Source organism: Cyrtonyx montezumae, unplaced genomic scaffold, assembly GCF_038088225.1.
Source record: "Cyrtonyx montezumae isolate F1298 unplaced genomic scaffold, pur_monq_1.0 scaffold_10, whole genome shotgun sequence".
Classification (NCBI taxonomy): domain Eukaryota; kingdom Metazoa; phylum Chordata; class Aves; order Galliformes; family Odontophoridae; genus Cyrtonyx; species Cyrtonyx montezumae.
In genome coordinates this window covers 57,055,688-57,075,811 of record NW_027071826.1, presented here as the reverse complement: position 1 = coordinate 57,075,811, position 20,124 = coordinate 57,055,688, and the positions used below count along the sequence as shown (strand labels likewise).

Here is a 20,124-nt window from a genome sequence, read left to right as displayed (position 1 = left end):
AGTACACTTAATCACATTTAATCAAGTTACAAAGCCCATCGAGAAAACAAGTCTGGCCAAGAGCACGCAGACACCATGATTTCTTTCTGATTTCAAAGGGTGTGCAAGAGAGAAAACAGCAACTGCATAAAACTGAAATAGCAACATACATTCTTCCTGGGTTTTTTTTTTTCCTGAAGTTAAATACACAGGTGAATGCTTATAAGTAAAAAGCAGTCTGAGTGCAATAGTCTCAGAGCATGCACATAGCTCTCACTGTAGTCATGGATGGTAATTAAGGCACACAACTCAGCTGCTTTGCTTCTTCCCCCAAATCCTTTAAAAGGGAAGAGAGGGCACTGGATCCAGTCACTACTCCCAGCCACAGGACATCTATGGGCTGAGTAAAACCCACCTACAGCTCCAACATTTATCATAAGGGCAGCCTCGAGCCAGTGGCAGTTCTCTTGACAAGTATGCTGGGGTTGAGGAGGAGGGGATGGGTGTGGATTTATGTACCAGCAGCATGAGGACCGCAGAATGCAACAGATATCTCTTTTTCCATCCCATCAGACCCTCCATGGGAGAGGAGTGTAAAAGGAACTTGTGGAGAGGGGGCAGGGGAGTGGGAAAAGACTACTCCATCCAGCAGGAATACATCCAGCCGTGATTTTTTCAGCTCACTGAGCTCTGCTGCAACACTAGTGACTTTTGGCATTTTGTCTGGAACAGCTCTGTTGATTAGCAACAATCCTTAGTTGGAAAGCAGGAGGAAGGATATCACTGACTGATTCAAGAATGAGCGGACTCCACTTACTGCTTCTACTCATTTGCTTATCCTCACGGGCACACTGCTGAATAAATTGGTATCATATTTTACCACTGTCACCACTGGAGCAGAAAAACAGTTCCAAGCTGGAAGCATTCCTTTAGAGTCGAAAACTTTCCAGTCTGCAAGCAATACCCAGGGCCCCATGAGCCCACCACAGCTTCAGCCAGACCCTTATTTTATAGAGAGGTCACTTATGTCGCTTTCTGTTCACTTCATTTTCCCAGTTACTTCAAACAGTGTGAGCATGGATCTTTGGATGCCAGGGATAGCATCCTTCCATCAGGAAACCGATTCCTCACTCCCCAGAATTACTTTTCAAATGATAAAATTTACAGCAGCACAAGCTGAAGAGCATGATGAAGCAGGTGTGTTTTTAGAAGGCAGGAGATGAAAGATAGGAAATTTAACCACAAGTGCAAATACAAGCAATGAGATTGATGCACATTAAACTGCCTTCTGGGGCCACATGTGAGGAACACACCATGAATCACACATCAGTTCTTACACCCTCAAGTTTGTGGTGCTGAGGCTTTAGGAACACTAAGCATTGTAAGGTTTACTGAAGACTTGCTTTCAAAACCTCATTTTCTGGAGGACAACTGCAAAACAAGCCAACAGAAGCATCATTTCCCTTGGAAAAAAACCCAAACAAACCCAAACAAAACAAAACCCAAACAAAAGCTCCTCCCAATCAATGATGTTGGTTTGCAATCACAAAGCTCTGCCCACACCAACACTGATACAACACTGCTGCTACAAACTCTCCCTTAGCAACCGATGCTCAGCTTACAATGTAAATACGAGATGCATTTTACGAATTAAAAGGTAAAAAGTGGAAGGAGAACAACACTGGAGAAGAATGAGGCTTTATCATCACCAAACCCTGCTACGTAAACGCTATTAGATGCATCCTTTAAATAGTGGTGGTTTTTTTTTACCTGCTGGAATCCAACATTCTGAAGCCTCTCTTCTCACCCTCTTTTCCCAAAATACGTATAACCTTATGAGAGAGACAAAGAAAAGGAAAATGACTCCATGAGCAGAAGAATGCCATGCCTTGGAAAAGCTTTCTACCTCAGTGGATGAATATGAGACTAAAGACTCAGAAATAAGAGACAGCTGTTGATTCCTCTCCTTCCTAACCCACACTGGGGGAGGAAGGCGCTTTTAGTCTCGGATGAAACGCTCTCGTTTTCCTGATTTAGGGCACTGATGATCAAGAGAATAGATGAGCAACATGCTAACAACACTTCCATCTGTGACAAAGGCCCGATCACATACGCTGAACATAAAAGGCTCTTTTTTCTTTCCAAGAAGTATACACTGCTTAGATCGCTCCTAAAAGGTCAGCAGTCTTCAAGCGTGAGACCAACAGCAAGGAAAAGGCTTCAAATACCAGATCCCTCTAGTCCATAAATATTAAAACCCAGGCCAGCATGAAAACCCTGTGTAATCCAGACACCGTCTTTTAGGTAAACAGCGCTTGGAATAACACTTCAACTTTGAAACAAAAAAGAAACCCACAACTTAAGATAGCGCCTAGTGGTTAGCGTTTATTTATATTGACACTCTCTCTCCTTGCAAGTAAATAATCTAATTCCCAGCAGTACTTTCCAAAAGGTAATAAAAATGTAAAGAAGTATTTCTGTATTTGTTTTTAACCACACCTCTTTCTCTGCCATTGACTGAGAGAAGGTGAAATGTAAGCCAGCCCCATTGTCCATCCACCCGGCTGCATCCCAATCCCTGCTTTAACTCTTACTGTGTGTTACCACTTCTTTTTCCAACTTAATACTCACTTCCACTTACAGACCCCAAATACCACACTGCCACTCAATAAAAGTCAGCGTAACAGAATTTGCTGCCTCCTCCATTCTGGCAATGCTTCATTCATACACACAAGAAAAAAAACAACCAGCATTGTGATCAGATGAAAGTGTTTTTATTCACTTCAGCACAGTTTCTCCGCTTCGCTCAACAGTGGTAGGCATGTGCTTTCAGTACAGAAAACACGCATCTCATTTCTGAGAATGGCTATGGCATAAGTAACCCAGAAACCCTAGCAAGTTTGTATTTCTTCCAAAAGAGCTCCTTCCTTTCCCCCACAGCAGAGTACAGATTTAAAGGCATTTTACTCCATCCTTCTCTGCAGTCTTGGATCCTAACACAGCTGTTTAAAAGCAAAACAAAATCCCTCTGCTTCATACTTCCCTCTTTACATTCTTGAGCGTGGCAGGGTGTTTTTGCAAATCAGAATAGTACAAGTTTTACATTATGCTGTTATTTCCTAGACAGCGTGCTGTGCTTCTCACTCGGTGAACATAGATCTCATGTGCTGTCATCTCTGAACAGACAGAAGTCTCCACCAGTAAGAGCTACAGGTGAAGTTCATGGTAATACATACACAGGTTAGCACAGAAACAACTTCAGAAGGCTCGATACAAAAATACAGATGTGATCACACTAATAAGAGAGGCACTGGAGGGAGCAAGCATTTTTTAAAAAGCATTTCCCCTTTGAACTGTAAATGGGTTAATTTATTTTGAGGCTTTAAGCAGCAGGAAAACTCTGCATTTACTTCGATTCATAAGTGATTAAATAAGCATACAGCACCAAACTGAAGAAAAGGAGTTCTCAATAAGTCTCAATTGCTGCTCAATCTTTTTGAAGGGTTTGTTTCAACACGTCATAAGTCAAACCTGCACCATCACTCCCACCCTCTCATAACACAAACACATTTAAGCATATTTCATGTTTAAATACACAACAAAACCCACTAAACTCAAACCCATTTCAAAGTGACCTAAACCAACATTTACCCTGGAGATAACATCAGAACCATTCAAGTAAATAGGCCCTACCATAGCCATGTCAAACTCTTTCTCTCTTTATGTTAAAGAAATAAGTCTTGAGTTAAATGCTGCCTTACAGTCAGACTGTAAAAGGACACAGGATAAGGAGTATATTTTACTTAACAGTCTGAATATTTACAGTGCACTTCAGTGCCACTTAGTAACCAGGAATTTTAGGTGCACATTATATCTCTCTATAAAAATATCACTGTCTTACATAGGCTCCGTTCTGCATTAAGTTCCCACCCTGAGCCAAGGAGAGCACATAGGCCTACAAGTTTATATTTAAAAGAGGAGCAGAAATAATACTTCTGAACACCAATGACAAACCAGGCTTACACTTTAGCACACGTAACGTAGTGCAATAATCCAAACTACACACGAGGCACAGAGGCCTGCTCCATAGGTCAAAATCCTCTATGAAGCATAGCTGTTAAGGAACGTAAGGCCAAATAAAACAAAGCAAAGTTAAAATGTGTATATGAGCAGCTGAATAAGGTTAACAATGCTCTTCTCTTGCTTCGCATGGCTCACACACAGCAATGTGAAACTAGACTCCACAGAAAGGAGTATGACAATAGGACCACCCAGCCTGGTTGCCTACAGCCGCTTCCCTTTGTTAGTTGTTGGGCAGAGGGAGGGGGGGAAGAGATGGCAGCAGCTCACAGCCATCTGCAATCGTGTCCATAAATTAAAAAGGCAACATAAGTGCTTTCAGACTATGCATCTTGAGTATCTGCTGAATTATGGATCTGCACACAACAGCTGATGTTAAGAATTTGCATTCACATATAACCCTGCAGAACTCGCACTGCCTTTCCAGGACTTGCACACTTCTTCTGTCTGAGGAGCCTGAAATGGTGTACTTAGCTGCAATTTGTAATTAAATAATATGGAAATGCAAGTGATTAGGAAGAATATTTTAGGTAAGGACAGGCCATGAAATGTTCTTGTTTACGAGCTACAGTTAAATAACAGTTAGATCCTTCTGGCACAAACCACAATCACCTTCATTTCGTCAGGCCCAGAACTGCATTGCACAGGTTTTCACTTCCAACATGAATAGCTGAAGCATATTTAAAATTGCCTTTAGATTACTCACAGTCCCAGCTTCCTAACTTCTGACTGAGTTTGCAGAGACAGGCAATATGCAGGACACAAAACTGCCAACAACACAGTGGAACTGAAAAGGGGGTTCAATCCAGAAAACTCAGCTTATAAAGGAAACTAATGCCCTTCAGATGGTAAGTACTAATGGCTTTTCAACACCGATGGGACTGCTATGCAAAGAAAGGATTAAAAACAACATCAGAAATATACAACCATGTTGAGGCCAATGGAGAGTGCAACCATTTACCAAAACCACTTTAAATGCCCACCATGTAAATGTTTAAGTACCCTCTCTAATTCCAGAAGCTCCCCGAAGTCCGTGCTGCTGAAAGCACTCAATCAGAATTACATTTATAAGAACAAGGCAAAATATTTACAAGCACTGGAGAAAAGCAGAGTTCACATCATCTTTGGCAACAGTATATAAAGTAAAATATGGCCTTTCTAGTACACTGTCCAGCTGCTTACAAAAAAAAAGGTTATATTAGGAAGGCAGAAAAGGAATGCTAAACAAGCAGGTGAAGACTAATTTTTGTTCCTGTTTGTTTTTTCAAGTCTCATCAGAGGTGTCAAGATAGCAATTAGTGATGGCTTCAGACGGGGTAAAACAAAACACACGTCTAGGAAAAAAACTAGGGTTATGAAAATATTCAGGACAAATACTCGTGTTTAAAACGGTAACCAACCACTTAACCTTGGGATCTACATCGCCTTCCTGTTCCCCAAATGATTACTAATTACTAATTATCTCAAAGAGTAATTACTTAAACCCTTAACTTCAATAAATTAAAAAACAACAGCTGCCCATTAGAAGTTAGAAACAAAGTAAAAGACACCTACCTATAATACCGGGATTGTAAATAGGTTGAACAGATAGTCTTTGAAACATGGCTGGCAGACCCAAAATCTATTACTTTGACCCGGTAAGGCTGCCGAACAGGATCCACCAACATAATGTTCTCTGGTTTGAGGTCAGCATGGATTAAACCAAGACTTTTCAGTTTTTTCAGTGCAGTGGCCACCTGTTGCAGAATAGGCCGTATTACTTTCAGTTGCAGGGGGCTGAACTTGTTTTGCTTCAGGAAGTCGTATAAATTCTGTTCCAACATCTCAAAAACCAGACAAGTGTGGTTACGATGCTGAAAGCATTCGTAAGCTCTCACAAAATTGAATTCATCGGCATTTTCAGTACTTAGCCTTGCTAATATGCTCACTTCTATTTGTCCTTGGCGTGCGTACGAAGGATGATTCTTCAAGATTTTGATTGCCACAATCTCATTTGTCCCCCTTTTCCAGCACTTCACCACTTGTCCGAAGGTCCCTCGCCCAAGGAAATCAAGAACCTCGTAAGTATTTTTCACAGAGCACAAAACCTCGTGCTGTACCAGCTGGTAGTCTCCATCTCCACTTGTACCAGTTTGCTTTGAAGCCGCAGCAGTTGTCACAACTGTCACTGGGTTTCCTACATTGGTCTGCAACATCGCAGGCAAGATGGACAGCTCATCAACAATCTGCATCGTGCTGCTTTGATTCTCTAGCTCTTCGCTCTTACGCTTCAATCCACATCGCTGGGGTCCTTCCAGTATATCTACTCTGCTTCCTTGTGTCCCAGTCCGAGGTGCTTCCAGCTGAGCCTGCTGCGCCTGCGCTGCCAACGCTTTTGTAGCACCTGCAGTATTTTTTAAAGCAACAGCATTTGACTGCAACAAAATATTCTGTCCTCGAGGTCTGTCAAATGGGTTTTTAGTCTGAAGGAAAGCACTAACCCTGTGGGGAGAGATTCCAAAGTTTTTACCATTCACACAGATTGGCGGGTAGGCTCTTTCGTGGTACACGCAACTGCTTGGTTCTAGTTTGAGTTTTTTCACACTACAAAAGGCACTTGACTGGGTTTGATAAACATATGGTGGATAGACCAAGACTTGTGAGGCCATACCTACAGAAGGATAGAAAGAGAAAACACAGGTAAGAATTTTGCATTCAACATTTCTGAGGCTTGCAGCAGCTTCCTCGTTTAAAACAAGCAAACAATCGCTACAGAAGTATATTTACCAAGCTAGCTAACTTAAAGCAATCCTGCCTTTGGTTTCATATGGCAAAATGCAAGGTCCTGCAGCAGCATGCAGGAGGCCATGTTTTCACTCACCACACAGGGCAGAAGTGAGACAGTTCACAGCAGGCAGTGCTAATGATTTTTGATGTGGAGGGACAACCTTTGTGCTTAAGGACACAGTTCTCATTTCAAAACTTCCAGCATTTTCACATACAAAGACACCACAGTCTTCAACAACTTAATAACTACTTCAAAGTAAAAAAAAAAACTTAAGGGTCCTTATTTGTGAGGTGACTCTGCCCATCATCCTACCCGTTCACCAGAAGTACCAGCAGACTTCTAAGAGAAGATGGCCAAACCACACGACCATCAGTACTCCAGGAATTTCACTGCCAAGAAAGCAGCAGTGCATGACAGGGTCCAAAATACCTTACATGTGTACATGCTTACATAAACAACTGTCACTGCCTGGATAAACCAAAATGTAGAGTAATTACTCCACACACACACGGGCATATGCATATACACACATCTCTGCCAATACAGAGATTTTAGCAATCCTTGCTAAAAGAGAAGTGAAAATTAAAATAAAAACCACTGTTGATCATTTTGGCTTTGGAAGTCACAGAAAGGTCGAAACCAAAGGTTCAGTCCCATTGACTCTACCTTTCTCCAGGTCATCCCTCTTTCAACAGCCCTTACAGCTTCTCAGAAAGAGCCACTGCATCTCAGAAAGCACAAATAAAATCCTGCTTTGTGCAAAGTAGTGCCACAGGAGTTTCCAGGGATGGCCTCTGCACGGCACAGTCCTTTTCCAAACCCAAAGCAGAGTGAGCCAACAGAAAATCAGAGAGGAAACAGCAGCACCGTGTCTGCACATACAAACAATCCCAACTCCACCTTAAAACACACAGACAGAATACCTCACAGATGCCATACCTCCCAGCTCTTCCAACCCTGCTGTGTACCACTCCAGATCACCAACACAATCTCAAAACATCAGTGAACGTTCTCCAAATTCTGGAATCTTGTCTTAAATAACATGCCCCATTAAAAAGCACCGAGCTGTGTTCAAATGGAGAAATATTCCTCAGTAACCCCTACAAAGCTCTAACCTAGATAGTTTTTAGTCTATCAACGTATCTACACACTTGTGGAAATTATGCTGAGTTTATCTTCAGACCCACATTAACAACAAAAAGCAAACCACAATGCAAAACCTCCCTTAAACTAGATGAAGTTCATATATAGAAGGTAAAGCTTCAGATAAATGGACCTTACATTTGTTTTAAGTAGTAGCAAAAAGAGAAGGCTTTCTACTCGCATCAGACAACAGAAAAAACAGGAGTATTTCTAGTGGGACTGTGCAAAGCCCCCTTCCAGAAAAGTAATCATGCCTTGTCAACACTCACAAAGGAGACTGGGAGGGGGTAAGCTACTGCACACAGCTGTACTAGCTCCCATCCAGGCTATCAGCAAGGAACTGAGTTACCATAGCTCAGAAGGATATATCTGAAGCACAACTCCCAGCTCCCTTGGATGCTTTTTCCTCCCCTCCTAAGACTACAGCATAAAAAAAACCAGAATGAATAATTAAATAAATAAATTTTATTTCAGTTCGGCTTATTTATTTAAGATCAATTCTTCAGTGAAATCCTTCTAACAACAACAAAAAAAAACCCCTTGAAATCTTGACTCAGCTCAGGAAATGCTTTAAAAACAAGCAGCAGGCCTGGGCACGGCCCTGCAGCTCTCAACTGTCCCGACAAAAGGCAAACTCTCCACTGAAGCACTGCTGTTGCTATGTGAGATAGCATAACCTAGGTGCTGCCTGCTCCGCTTCACTTCCACACCCCCATAAAGCTCTGCTTCACACGAAGAGCACACAGGGATTAGGGAATAAAAAAAAGCCTGTCACAGCCACCCTGCAGCAGGCCCAGCCTCCCGTTTAGATGACAAATCTAAACATGAAGCAGACACAGCAGCCCAGCCACGTCACTAAGCTCCTGACAGCTCCAGCGCTCGCTGCCAAAGCTGCACCCCGTGCCCGACCCACAGGATGAGGGGCACTGCACTGCACCCTCTGTGTCTGCCTCAAGCCCAGACAACCTCACCACCCCCACTGGAGGGGCAGGTGTCCAGGTGGCTGCTTGGGGAAGGGAAAGCAGCCCCCAGCTTACAGCTCCAGCCTCCACCGGCAGCTCTCCTCCCAGATAATAAGTGTTTATTGAGCTATTAGATGACAGACCTGCGAGAACAACCTGTAACGCAACCACGGTGGACTGAACTAACAGACAAATTTCACTCCAGAAAAATAAAGAAGGGTTTTGAAGTTCGTTATATGCTCATAATCTCTTGCTTTCCCCTACCACTCTTCCCTCACCACCACTGTTCTGCTGTTTCAGACAGCGGTGCACTCCCTATACTAAGGCGAACGAAACGCAGTACATGAGAACAGCACGCAGCTCACTGGGCATGCTGCTGCACGAGGTCTCCACTTTGAGAAGCTAAGGATATTAAAAGGATGAGTTCTCCCCACCCAGCTGAAAACCCAGCTGCATACCCAGACAGCAGAGCACTACGAGCCTCAGAGAGAACAGGAAAACACCACGGCTTCCCTTCCTGCAACAGCACTGACACGGTGGTGTGGGGTTTTGCTTTGTGTTCTGGCGGTATTTTGGGAGATCTGGCTTACAACGTAGACTTACAGACAGCTACACTGCAAAGCAAAGATCATAGTGTTGCACTGCTGGTTTTCGTTGTCGAGAACTGCTGGCTAAAAGACAGCAGCATATTGCACATTTTCACCTGCCAGGAGCGGACTGCCCCCTACCTGGGCTTGTCACAAACCATTTCACTGAGCTTACCCATCTTTCAGTACGTTTCTTAACAAGACTGCTCCTGCTTCCTCATGCAAACTGCTTGTCAGATGACATCTATATTAACAAGTAGGCCAATACAACAGCACAGGGACCCACACGACAAAGCAGCCAGTGCTAAAGGAAATAAAATCATGCCATGCTTGTTTTGGGGAGCATACTCAAGCCTGAACACTCACGAGCAGCTGAAGTACATCTTCCAGTTACACTACATTTAAAACCAAGTCCAAACGTGTGCACAAGGCCACTGTAGCATGCAAACAGAACAGGTGGAAGAGTCACAGAAGAGCACAGTCCCCACACAAAGACTGCTAGAGCAGCTTCAGACCTGATTCTCACTGCCTCTACGCTCACAGACATCTGCCCATTCCCCCCCTCACATTTTTCCAGCACTCCTTTCCTTCCCCAAGCACGGGACAATCACTGCTCCATATGCAGAGGTGCACACACAAGCTGAAGGCAGCTCCTAGCTTGCCTCACATGTCAAACATGCCAGATGAGTTGTGCACAGGAAGATCTGTCTCACCACATTTACCCATTATCACAACGTCTAGGCAGCGCTTCTTCAAAGAGCATCAAGACATCTTGGCTCTAAGTTTAAAGTAGGTAGAACCGAGCAACCTGCACTTGGTCTTAGTGTTAGATTACACCAAATGAGCGATTTTCTTCATTAAAGACTGCAAATGTGTTCTCATAAAGTAAAGAAAAACAGGAGGCACTTTTCTGCCCGTCCCCTCCAGCCAAGCCTCTCTTTACACAAACCCAGCCACGAACCCACAGCCGTTGCCCGGTGGAACCGAACACTTCTGGTAAAGCACTGCTAATTTTCACCTAGCCGCACCAATGCGCTTTGCTAGATTCTTGAAACTAATTCTCCAGCCTTCTCAAGCAGCCCTCAACAAATCCATAAACATGACAAATTTGGCAGGCTGTAACAGCCTTGAGAAGCACAGGCTGTTCCAGGCTTGACCACCATTAATAATTAACTTCAGAATGACATTTCCTCCTGATAGAGAACGGGGGTGGGGGAGAAGAGTAATGAGAGTTAGTAAAAGCACTGTGCTCCAGTACAGGAAAAACTGCCACTGTGCAGCCTGAATTCTGAAAACTGAACAGGGCTTTTAAATGCCCCAGGGCCACAAGCCCTAAGCTGTGGGAAAAGCCCTGCAGCACAGCCTGGCCCCAGGCACAACCTAACGCTACAGTTAAAGTGTAACTACAGAAAACTTGTTTTCCCTCTTCTTTCACCTCCGGTCAGTGGGAATTGCTGCTAACTTAATGGCACCCTCCTCGCAAAGCAGCTGGACAACACCCATCTTCTGAACGTTCAGTAGCTTCCAGCAAACCAAGAGTCCGACAGCAGCAGCTCTGAAGCAGTTTATTTGCTTCATGCACCACTTAAGAACACTGTAAGGTTGCTAGCTACTATTATTCCAAGGTTAAAAAAAAAGCTTTTATTTTTATTAGGTGCCACTTGACTCTTGAAGTTACTTAGCAAAGGCACGACTAAATTAAGTCACCCTCTCTTTCCACTTTGGCTCTGGTAGCATCTCTGAGTTAGTGTTGGGTCGGCTGCGTAGCAGTACAAGCTGTACTGGGGACACTTTCATACCAGTGCCCTGCTGATGTCTAGGAACGCCCTTACTTCAACTGCACTATTTGTAACAAAGCGCCAGCAATCAAGAGAGCTTGGAATTTAAGAAGGAAAACACCACGAGTCCAGAAAGACAGGCCCAGGGAACCCAGCTCCCAGCTGTCCTGCAGCCATTCCTGCCCACCTGCAGTGAGTCCCAGCATGGCAGCAAAGCAAAGGAGAAGCACAGAGCGGCTCACCAACCAGCCCTACCTCAGGAATCGTTTCCTCCCAGCCCTGGAGCTGCAGACAGACAGGGACCACATGCCCAGAAGAGTGCGGAGGCAGACACACAGCCAGCACCGACAGGCACCTGGCAGCACGGCAGCGAGCCCTGGGAAGGCACAGCAGAGCACGGAGTATTGCACAGAAACGACGGGCAGGAGCTGGGAGTAAAGCCCGTCTAATTGTGAACAGACATCTCAGAGCTTTGGAATTCTTGTGGATCCTTCGCCTCCTGCCAGCACCGTGTGGAGTGGGCAGGGTCACCCAGGAGTTATAAAAGTCATAGCACCAAGCAAATGATAAAGCGATCAAGTTTTGCAGCTGTGAGATATAGAGTTACTACCTGCCCCAGAGACGTGTTACAAGGCTTGTTTGCGCAACATCTGAGCGCTTTCACAGGACACAGTAACAGAGCTGCAGTGATAGCAGAAATCATGCTTCACTTGCCCTGCTACATTCTTCAAAATAAAGAAATAAATCAGTATTTTGTCTACTCAACCCACACAGCGAGGTGTTCAATGCTGGGTGCCCGCACGCTTCAGGCCAAATATAGTTACCAGGTTGATTGAACAGCCTGCTTTGGACAAAAATAAAATACCCTGAATGAGAATGTGACAGATTCTGCTTCTAGCCTCTGAACTCAGGACTCGGGAAAGCACAGAGAGCTATCAGTGACTGGAGCAAATGTATTTCTGAGAAGAACCTCTGTTATTTTTTTAAGTAACCAATGCAAATAAATAATAATATTAAAAAAAAACAAAAAACAAAGCCCACCTCAATGGGAAGTACAAGCTTGCTTAACTGTGATACCAGCACCACAGCACCATCACCTCACTACTTGGAAACCCAACACCAGATACTTCAAACAACTACATTTCACATTAAAAAAAAAATCAGTGTGAACTCATGACTCAATACCACCACTTGTACCAGCAGCAATACTGGAGAATACAACCACTATATTCACATTTTCCACAAATGCCAACAGCTACATCTTATGATTCCAGTATGACTGCAACCACAGTTAAAAAGATAAATGGAACAATGTTTAAAGGAACTACTTCTATGCGAGGCAAGAAGCTGTTATGCAACCAAAAAGAAAGGAAATAAAAGTCCTATCTGCCACCCAATTAGACCACGCTCTCTACATCAGAATGTGCCATCATCAACACAAAAGGCACACTGCAACCATCCAGGGCTTCACCAGCCTAATCTCTTCTTTTAAGAGATTAATTCCATTTGAACCTGGAAATAGGAGATGCACTGAAATAAAAGTCTGTGAAGCCCTGACAGCAGCAAGGCCCTGCCCTCGGTGCTGTTTGCAGGCACAGGAAGCAGCATCCAGAGACATCAAATGCAGCTCCCCCTTGAATATAACCCTAGGGGGTATTTTCCTCATTGCTACTTCAGTTTGGAGAAAGGGGAAAAGGGAAAAGGGAGATGGACCTAAAAACAAAACAGCAGCAACAACCTGAGGAGGAAAGCTAATTTACTAAATAAGACATCGGAAAGCAAAATTACACAATATAATACAATATAATTGGAATTGAAGCTAATAATCAAATAAAACGAGCAAGAGAGAGTGCCCAATAAACCAAAGGCCTTATGCTAATGCTGAAGGCAAGATAGCAGTGAGCACCCACTGCTGGGTTGATCCCAAAGGAAAGAGAGTGTCCCGTGACCGCAGACAGTTTTTATCTTTCCCTCTGAGTGGAAATAGGTAAAAATACAAAGTCCTCTGCATAGTCCTCTGGGGAATGTAGTTCTTCTCTTCTGAGACAGGTATACCCAGAACTATCAATGGTCCACAGAGCTGGAGCATTAACTCCTTATGATGTGGAATACCAATACCAAAAATCATTAAGCCATTATAATTAGGCATTTTTATTTCCTTGTATGTAACCAAGAAGATAACACTGTCTGCTGACACCCCATTAGATATTAACTCCCTCGAAATGCCATCTTTCACTTCGTAGCAAACCAGTAGCAGTACTGTTATACTGTACTATTTCCCAAAGCCATCGGTGCAACAAATTTCTCCCTCTCCCCTGCACAGAACTTACTGATTTAAGCATACAGAAGGATGTGCAGAAGAGCGAGATTTATACACGTGATCCCAACAGCCAGAGCACAGTACTGCTAAGATTAAGCCAGTTTTTCACATGCTGTGTTCCCTTCCATACAATAATCTTCCCATTTGTAAAAGAAATTAGCTTTTAACATTCACTCTTGTTTCAAACCCTTAAGTTTAGGCACCTCCTTAATTGTGTTTTATAAGCACAGTCTCAAAGAGCACTTGTCACAAAGAGCTCCCAAAATATTCCTTGAGAGAAACACCCAGGTTACCCTGGCAGAGTCACAGTAGGACACTAGCTTACAGCATCGTTTCCAAAACCATACAGAAAAGGTCTTCAAAAAGCCATTTTGAGTATCATGAGAGCAACACATCCCTATCAGACTGAACACAAATTAAGTCCTCACCTCACAAAGTAAGTTTACACTAGTAGATAAGGAAACGGGGAACAATGAGCCTTTTCTCTTCTCTTAGGAACAAAGCTTGTTCCATCAGAAAGGATCCACAAGGGTTGCAACCACCAAAATGCCCACACTGGAGAGAAGTAAGTGATGGGGGTGGTTCTGGTTTCCTTGAGCTGAGTTTCTAGGAAAACAAAGGCAGGAAGACATTCGCAAGGCAGTGATGTACAACAGCAGCTTTTCAGTCCAAAGGTAGAAAGACATCTTATGTTAAAATAATAATAATTTTTTAAAAGTCCTGAAGATCATTCAAGTACCACTGATTATCTTTACCCAACTCAGGCAGAAGCAGAACAACACAAGAGGAAAAGAAAACTCTCCAGCCCCACATGGAGTGAGCTGTACTGTAACTGCAGTTCCAGCTGGAGGTGCCCAAGCAGAAGGTCTCCCATCCAGGACCAAGTTTCCTCTCTCCCCTCTTTATAACCAAGAGGTGGCCTGCTCCCATTTCACAGCTCATATTCCACACTGGAGTAAAGCACAGCTCGGGTACGACTCCTAAAGCAACCCAAGGCAAACCATCTCAGGTACCAGACCCAGCTCACACCGCAGCTTACACTCAGCAGTACTGTGCTCTGTTATTGGGATCATAGCTCAGAGCTGCAGCCACCCCCCCACACATGGCTGCTTTCATTCTTAAACCATGATGATGCAAGCAGGACTGTCAACAGGTGCTAGGACATGGCCTTTCTTGTCCTAGAATTTTCCACCTTTTGGAAAATAATAACCTGAATAGGGAACTACAGTCCTCACACACGTATCTGGTGAGTAATGGTTATACAAATAGGAAAGGATTTTCATTTGATAATAGCTGATGTTTTACATGAAAAGCATTAGTCATGTCTGTAACACGCTTAAAAACAGTACTAGAATAGTTTTTTAGTAAAGGTAAATCATATTAGTACCAATGGAAAGAGTCATATGAATGTGAGATGACTCATTTTAAGAAGAGGGTTTTTTGACAGCAGTGTCATTCATAACTATAATACAACATACTATAATAAACCTGCACGTAACAATCCTTTTAGTTTTTAATTATTAGGATAGTTCCTGTAGCTTTGGTGATACTAAAAATACACCAAAATATTTGCTCACCTGCTTTATCTGTGGATATTTCACTGCCTCTCATGTTATTGCTGTGTTTTAGAACTCAGGACTGCTCAGCTCCATCCTGTTAGACCCAAATGCTGTACCGTGCAACGGAGCCAGAAGGAAGGCCATACTCAGAAAACAAATGGCTTCTAAAGTTTCCTGAAAACACCAGGTAAAAAAAAAAAAAAAACACCATGCAAAAATTCACATATTTCTGAGTCTATTAAATATGTACAGTTAATAACAGTGGGAGAGTTCTGAGAATGAAATTTTAAACTGATTCCAAGTTACTGAGTAAGAGAAATTGAGAATTTAACTCCTTATCTCCCTTGCTATAGAGATGCTCCAGGTACGTGGCAAATCTCGTTTCTAAGCAACACTGCTAAAACAGAGATTGACCTCATTTTGTCTGAAGGTTACCCATTCTCATAACTGCAAGTAGCTCATCTGCTCGTCCACCATGGCAAAGTTAGGGCCATGAAAAGAAATACAGCTTCTGCTTCTCTAAAGACCTCTTAGAGACTGAAGCTCTAAATTAAATGGGTCTCTAGAAAGGGGCAGAAAAAGCCAAGAAGAGGTAACAGGATTTTCCATGCCTTATGCTTCATTCCAGGTTACTTCAGGCCGACTATAGGGCGCTCACTGCCTGCAGAAGTGAGAGAAGGTAAGCCACTGCTAACCCACTTCATAGCACTGCCTGCTGAATGTTGCTTTAAACGTTGCTATGGAGCCAGCAGAGCTTTTTAAGGCACGCTGCCCACTCAGCGGCCATCTCTAAAATGTTCAGTACTTATTCTTGGTAATTTCTTCCTATCTGAATTTGTGCGTGACCCAACCACAGTTCTCAAGTGGAGTTTTGGATATCTAGAGATCTCTTGCGCTTCACCCAAGAATGAGCTTTTCTTCCAGGACACAAACTAAAAGTAAGACACGCTTTCCACTCCTTCTCCCATTGCCAATCAGGAGAGCTGAAGAAGCAAAAATATTACTTCCATGACTTATGAGCAGAGACAGTAATTGTGTAAAAGTTCCCACCACCAAGTTCAGCTCTCTCCTTTTTCAAGTACAACAAAGGGTAAGAGACTGCCTCAGAATAAGTATTTGGCCAGCTGCTAATTTATGTAATCCATCTGGAGGAGCTTCATAACTTTGCTGAAGAAGTGCAAGGATGTTTTTTTCACCAGAGGAATCCTACATCAAGAGTTCTGGAATTCTTGCAGAGCTGCATGGCAGAGCTGTCAGAGGACAAGCAAACAGAAGCATACAAGCCTTTCTAAAGCATGGGAGGTAGGCAAGAGTTGACAAAACTCAGTGGTGAAAGCGTAACCAGGAAGCATTGGCATCACCACTGGGACACCCTACCTTCCAGCCTGATCCTTGCTGGATTCCCCCCTGGGGACCAGGCCAGCACCAGCTGCCCCACAGCACCACCAGTCAGCCAAGCAGCCCACCCCAGCTGTGACATTTCTGCACTGGCTCCCCACAGCACCCTGAACAGAAAGCCACGCTGCCCACACTATTTTGTACAAGGCACATCAGTTGTACACCACAATGCACTGAAGTCAGCTCAGACAGAAAGTTTTTTCTAGCATACAGCCCTGTGTTTAACATCAGCCTGAAATTCAGGGCACAGTGCTATTGTTTGGGCTTGAATATTAACGATGTGCTTTCCTCCTGCTTGTGCACAAAAGCCAAAAACAAAACTCTTGTTTCTAAAAGCAAGGCTTTGTTGAGAGCATCCCTATTTATATAACCAGCCCACTGGCGGAACAGAAACCAGCAGAAAGAGGATATATACTTCAATGAAAGTCGAAAAGAAAACCAGTGTAAGAGCATGACCCTCTAAAATAGCAGGGACAAGCACATTCCTAACCATGCAAGTTTAGGGAAGGAGGGCTCAACAAGCCAATGTGTTGGGGGGGGGGGGGGGGGGGGGGGCATTGGCAGCTACCTCTCTACCTCTGTTCTACCCACAGGGGGGTAAACCAGCACCGTGCCTTGGAAAGTCTCCATTTAGCTCTCACTGCCTTGAATGGGAACAATCAAACCCAAAACAGCTTCTTGAAAACCCCCTCCAGAACAGAAGGTCTGTTTTGAAGCTGCTGCTACAAGGTGCAGCATGAGAAGGGCAGCGCATGTGAAGTGTAAGACCTCTATGAATGATGCTGACCTCCAGGTGAGGAGCTGAAGACTGTTCCTCCCCACACCCTGTCTTTATTTTGTCTCCAGCACCTCGTTACGTAGCCTCCCTCACCTCCCTGCTTTACTAAGGAGCTGCTTCAGGCAGAAGAGAGAAAAGACACAAACACAAAAAGCTTCAAACAAAGGAAAACCTCAGAAGGCAGCTGAGCCCTGAATCAGGGTCAGCATCCTGAGCAGCATTTTAACCCCGCTTCACTGCCGGGGATGGCAGCCAGGTGACCCCAAGGCACTAAGACACACCAAGCAGTGCACCACAGCAGTCAGAGCATCTCCTCAAACACAGCTTCTGTGCACAGCCATGCCACACCCCACACAGGGAGCAGAACCAGCACCCCAAGGCAAGTCCCCAGAAAAAAGCACCGTGTGTAAAAACCCATCCCTGCTTCACATGGTCACATGCATCTCACCACACTGCTATAAATGGTTGGTGTGGGGACCGACAGTGCTGACACCACTGCCCCGTCCCTGTCTGTTTTCTCCCAGTAAGCCCACAGTAACACCTCACTCGATTTACTTGCGATCGCACCACGCTGCTTCATAATGCAGCCTTGACCTATTTTCCAGATGCTTAATTAATCTCTTCGCCGGCTGCCACGCTTACGAGACAGCTCTTTGGTGTGTGAATTTTAAACTTCGCTTACAGAAGCCTCCTGCAAATCATTCTGCTAAGGAACCGTCAGATCAGAAAGTAACTGATGCCAGACCAGCACTCCCGCATTGTTCTGGAGCCAGGGAGGGCATAAACTTTTTCAGCATGATGTAATGGAAGGTAACGCAAAGAAAAATCACCTTTTGGCACCGCCACGCCGACACGGCACAAGGGGCACGGCACTTGCCAACAGCAGCGAGGCCTCGGCGAGAAAAATAAATCATTTCTAGAAAGATAAACACGCAGCGTTCACGGTTGAAGGAGTTCCATGAATATGAAGCGATAATAATAACAAAAAACCTCCAAACCATACAGCTCCCTACGGTGCTAAACACACGCCAGTGTGACCATTTCGAGCGGGCGGACCGGTCCCGCAGCGCAGCCCCGCGGGAGGGGCGGCCCCGCGCTTGTTTACGGCAACCAGCGGCCAACGACGCGCCGCACAGGCCGGTAACGGCCACGGCGAGCCCCCGAGGAGCCGGGAAAAAAGAAACTTCGGGGCAAGGGCGGCGCCGGGGGTAAGGACAGAGGGGGGAGCGGAACCACCGGGGCCGAACGCCGGGCAGGCGGCGGTCAGCGCTCCGCTCTGAGCTCCTCGGCGCCCGGCCGTGCCGGGCCTCGCCCGGGTGCCCCTGCGGGAAGGGGCAGCGCTCTCGTCCTCGCCCCGCGTCCCCCGCCGCTCACCTTCATAGATCGGGCCGCGCTGGCGTCCGAGCCGGAGCTGCCGCCGCCGCGCCGGGCATGTCCGGGAGCGCCGCGGGGAAGTGCCGCGCTCAGCCGCTCAGTCCCGCCGCTCCGGCCGCCTCCCCGGCCGCTGCCATCTTGTCCTGGCGGCTGGAAGGGGAGAGTCCCTGCTCAGCCCGCTCGGCAGCCCGGGCCTCCGCCTCATCTTCCCGGGGAGGGACCCGGCCCGCCCCCGGCCGCCGCCTCCTCCGCCTCCGCCTCCTCCCGCCCCCGCCCTGCTCGCGGCGGCCTAGCGGCGCCGGCCGCGGCCCCTCACACCGCGGCGGCGGGCGAGGCGCCAACCGAAGGGACCCCGCGGGACGGGACGGGACGCTCGGGTTCGAGCCCCGCTCCGCCGCGGCCCCGCGCCCAGCCCGGGGGAGCCCTCCCGTAGCCGGGCCCGCGCCTCCGCCGCGCCCCTGCGGAGCTGCCCGCGGTACGAGTGTCCCTGTAGCGCCCCGTCCCGTCCCGCTCCGCTTGCTGCCGGCACCACGGCGTCGGTGTCAGGGAACAGACACTTTTCAGCCCCGCGCGACAGCAAACCCCAAACTCGTGCGCGGATGAAAGCAGCGCCCCGCCCGGCCCCGGGGTACCGCGCACCGACCTTCTAGGCGCAGGCTGCCATCGGAGGAGCGGACCCCGGCTGTTAGAGGCCGCCGTCACGAGCAGCGCACCCGTCCCGGGCCACAGCGGCTGCCCCGAGCGCCGTGCCCCGCGCTGAAGCTCACCACTCCGCCCCGCTCGGCCCCCGCCGAAGGAGCGGGATGCGTGCCCGGCAGCGGCGCGACCCCAACCCCGCGCATCGCTTAAGTAGCGGGGGTTGGCTGCAGGTCCGGCCAACTCCCGCTAACGGCATTCCCCACCCTCAATAGCCCTCAGCTGATGTGGGGCGAAGGAGGAAGCGCTGCTCGTACACGGAGCGCCGAGCCCCGGGAGAAATGGGCAGCCCCAGCCGGGCGCTTCCCCACCTCCTGCCCACAGCGGCCAGCAACTGCTGCACTTGCACAGCCACGTGCACCCGTGTGTTCCTCACACATAATTAAGGGGTGGGGAAAAAATAGGTGGGAGACGATGGCAGCAAATTATAGCTTTTACGAGCTGCTCACTGCATCTTTTACTAATATTACAGATTTTAATCCCGCTCATCTTCACACCGCTCCTCAAACAATCAGGTTCCTGCGGAACTGTTTGCATACACATTTCATTCCTGTGCCATCTAAGCTTCATTATTTAAGTACACAAACTCTAAAGCAGCTGAAGGAAGCACTGAGCATGCACCGATCCTATCCCTGAGTGCACTTCATCCATGAACAATGAAAGCATAAATAAATATATACCCCTTCTCAGCTATGAACTTGCC

At 46.2% G+C, this 20,124-nt stretch overlaps 1 protein-coding gene across 2 annotated transcripts in view; it reads right to left on the bottom strand.

Annotated features, from left to right (window-relative positions):
* HIPK3 (homeodomain interacting protein kinase 3) overlaps positions 1-18,883 on the bottom strand; it is a 54,060-nt gene extending 35,177 nt beyond the window's left edge. Inside the window, exons 1-2 of one of the 2 annotated variants that reach the window (XM_065755468.1) lie at positions 18,726-18,883; positions 5,614-6,709 (exon numbers count right to left, since the gene is read on the bottom strand). In XM_065755468.1, the coding sequence (XP_065611540.1) occupies positions 5,614-6,707 (1,094 nt within the window). In that variant the 5' untranslated portion in view covers positions 6,708-6,709; positions 18,726-18,883. Of the gene's footprint in view, positions 1-5,613; positions 6,710-11,551; positions 11,628-18,725 lie in introns of those variants that run through there. The other variant, XM_065755469.1, reaches the window with a different exon arrangement.
* Between the last annotated feature and the right edge of the window lie 1,241 nt (positions 18,884-20,124).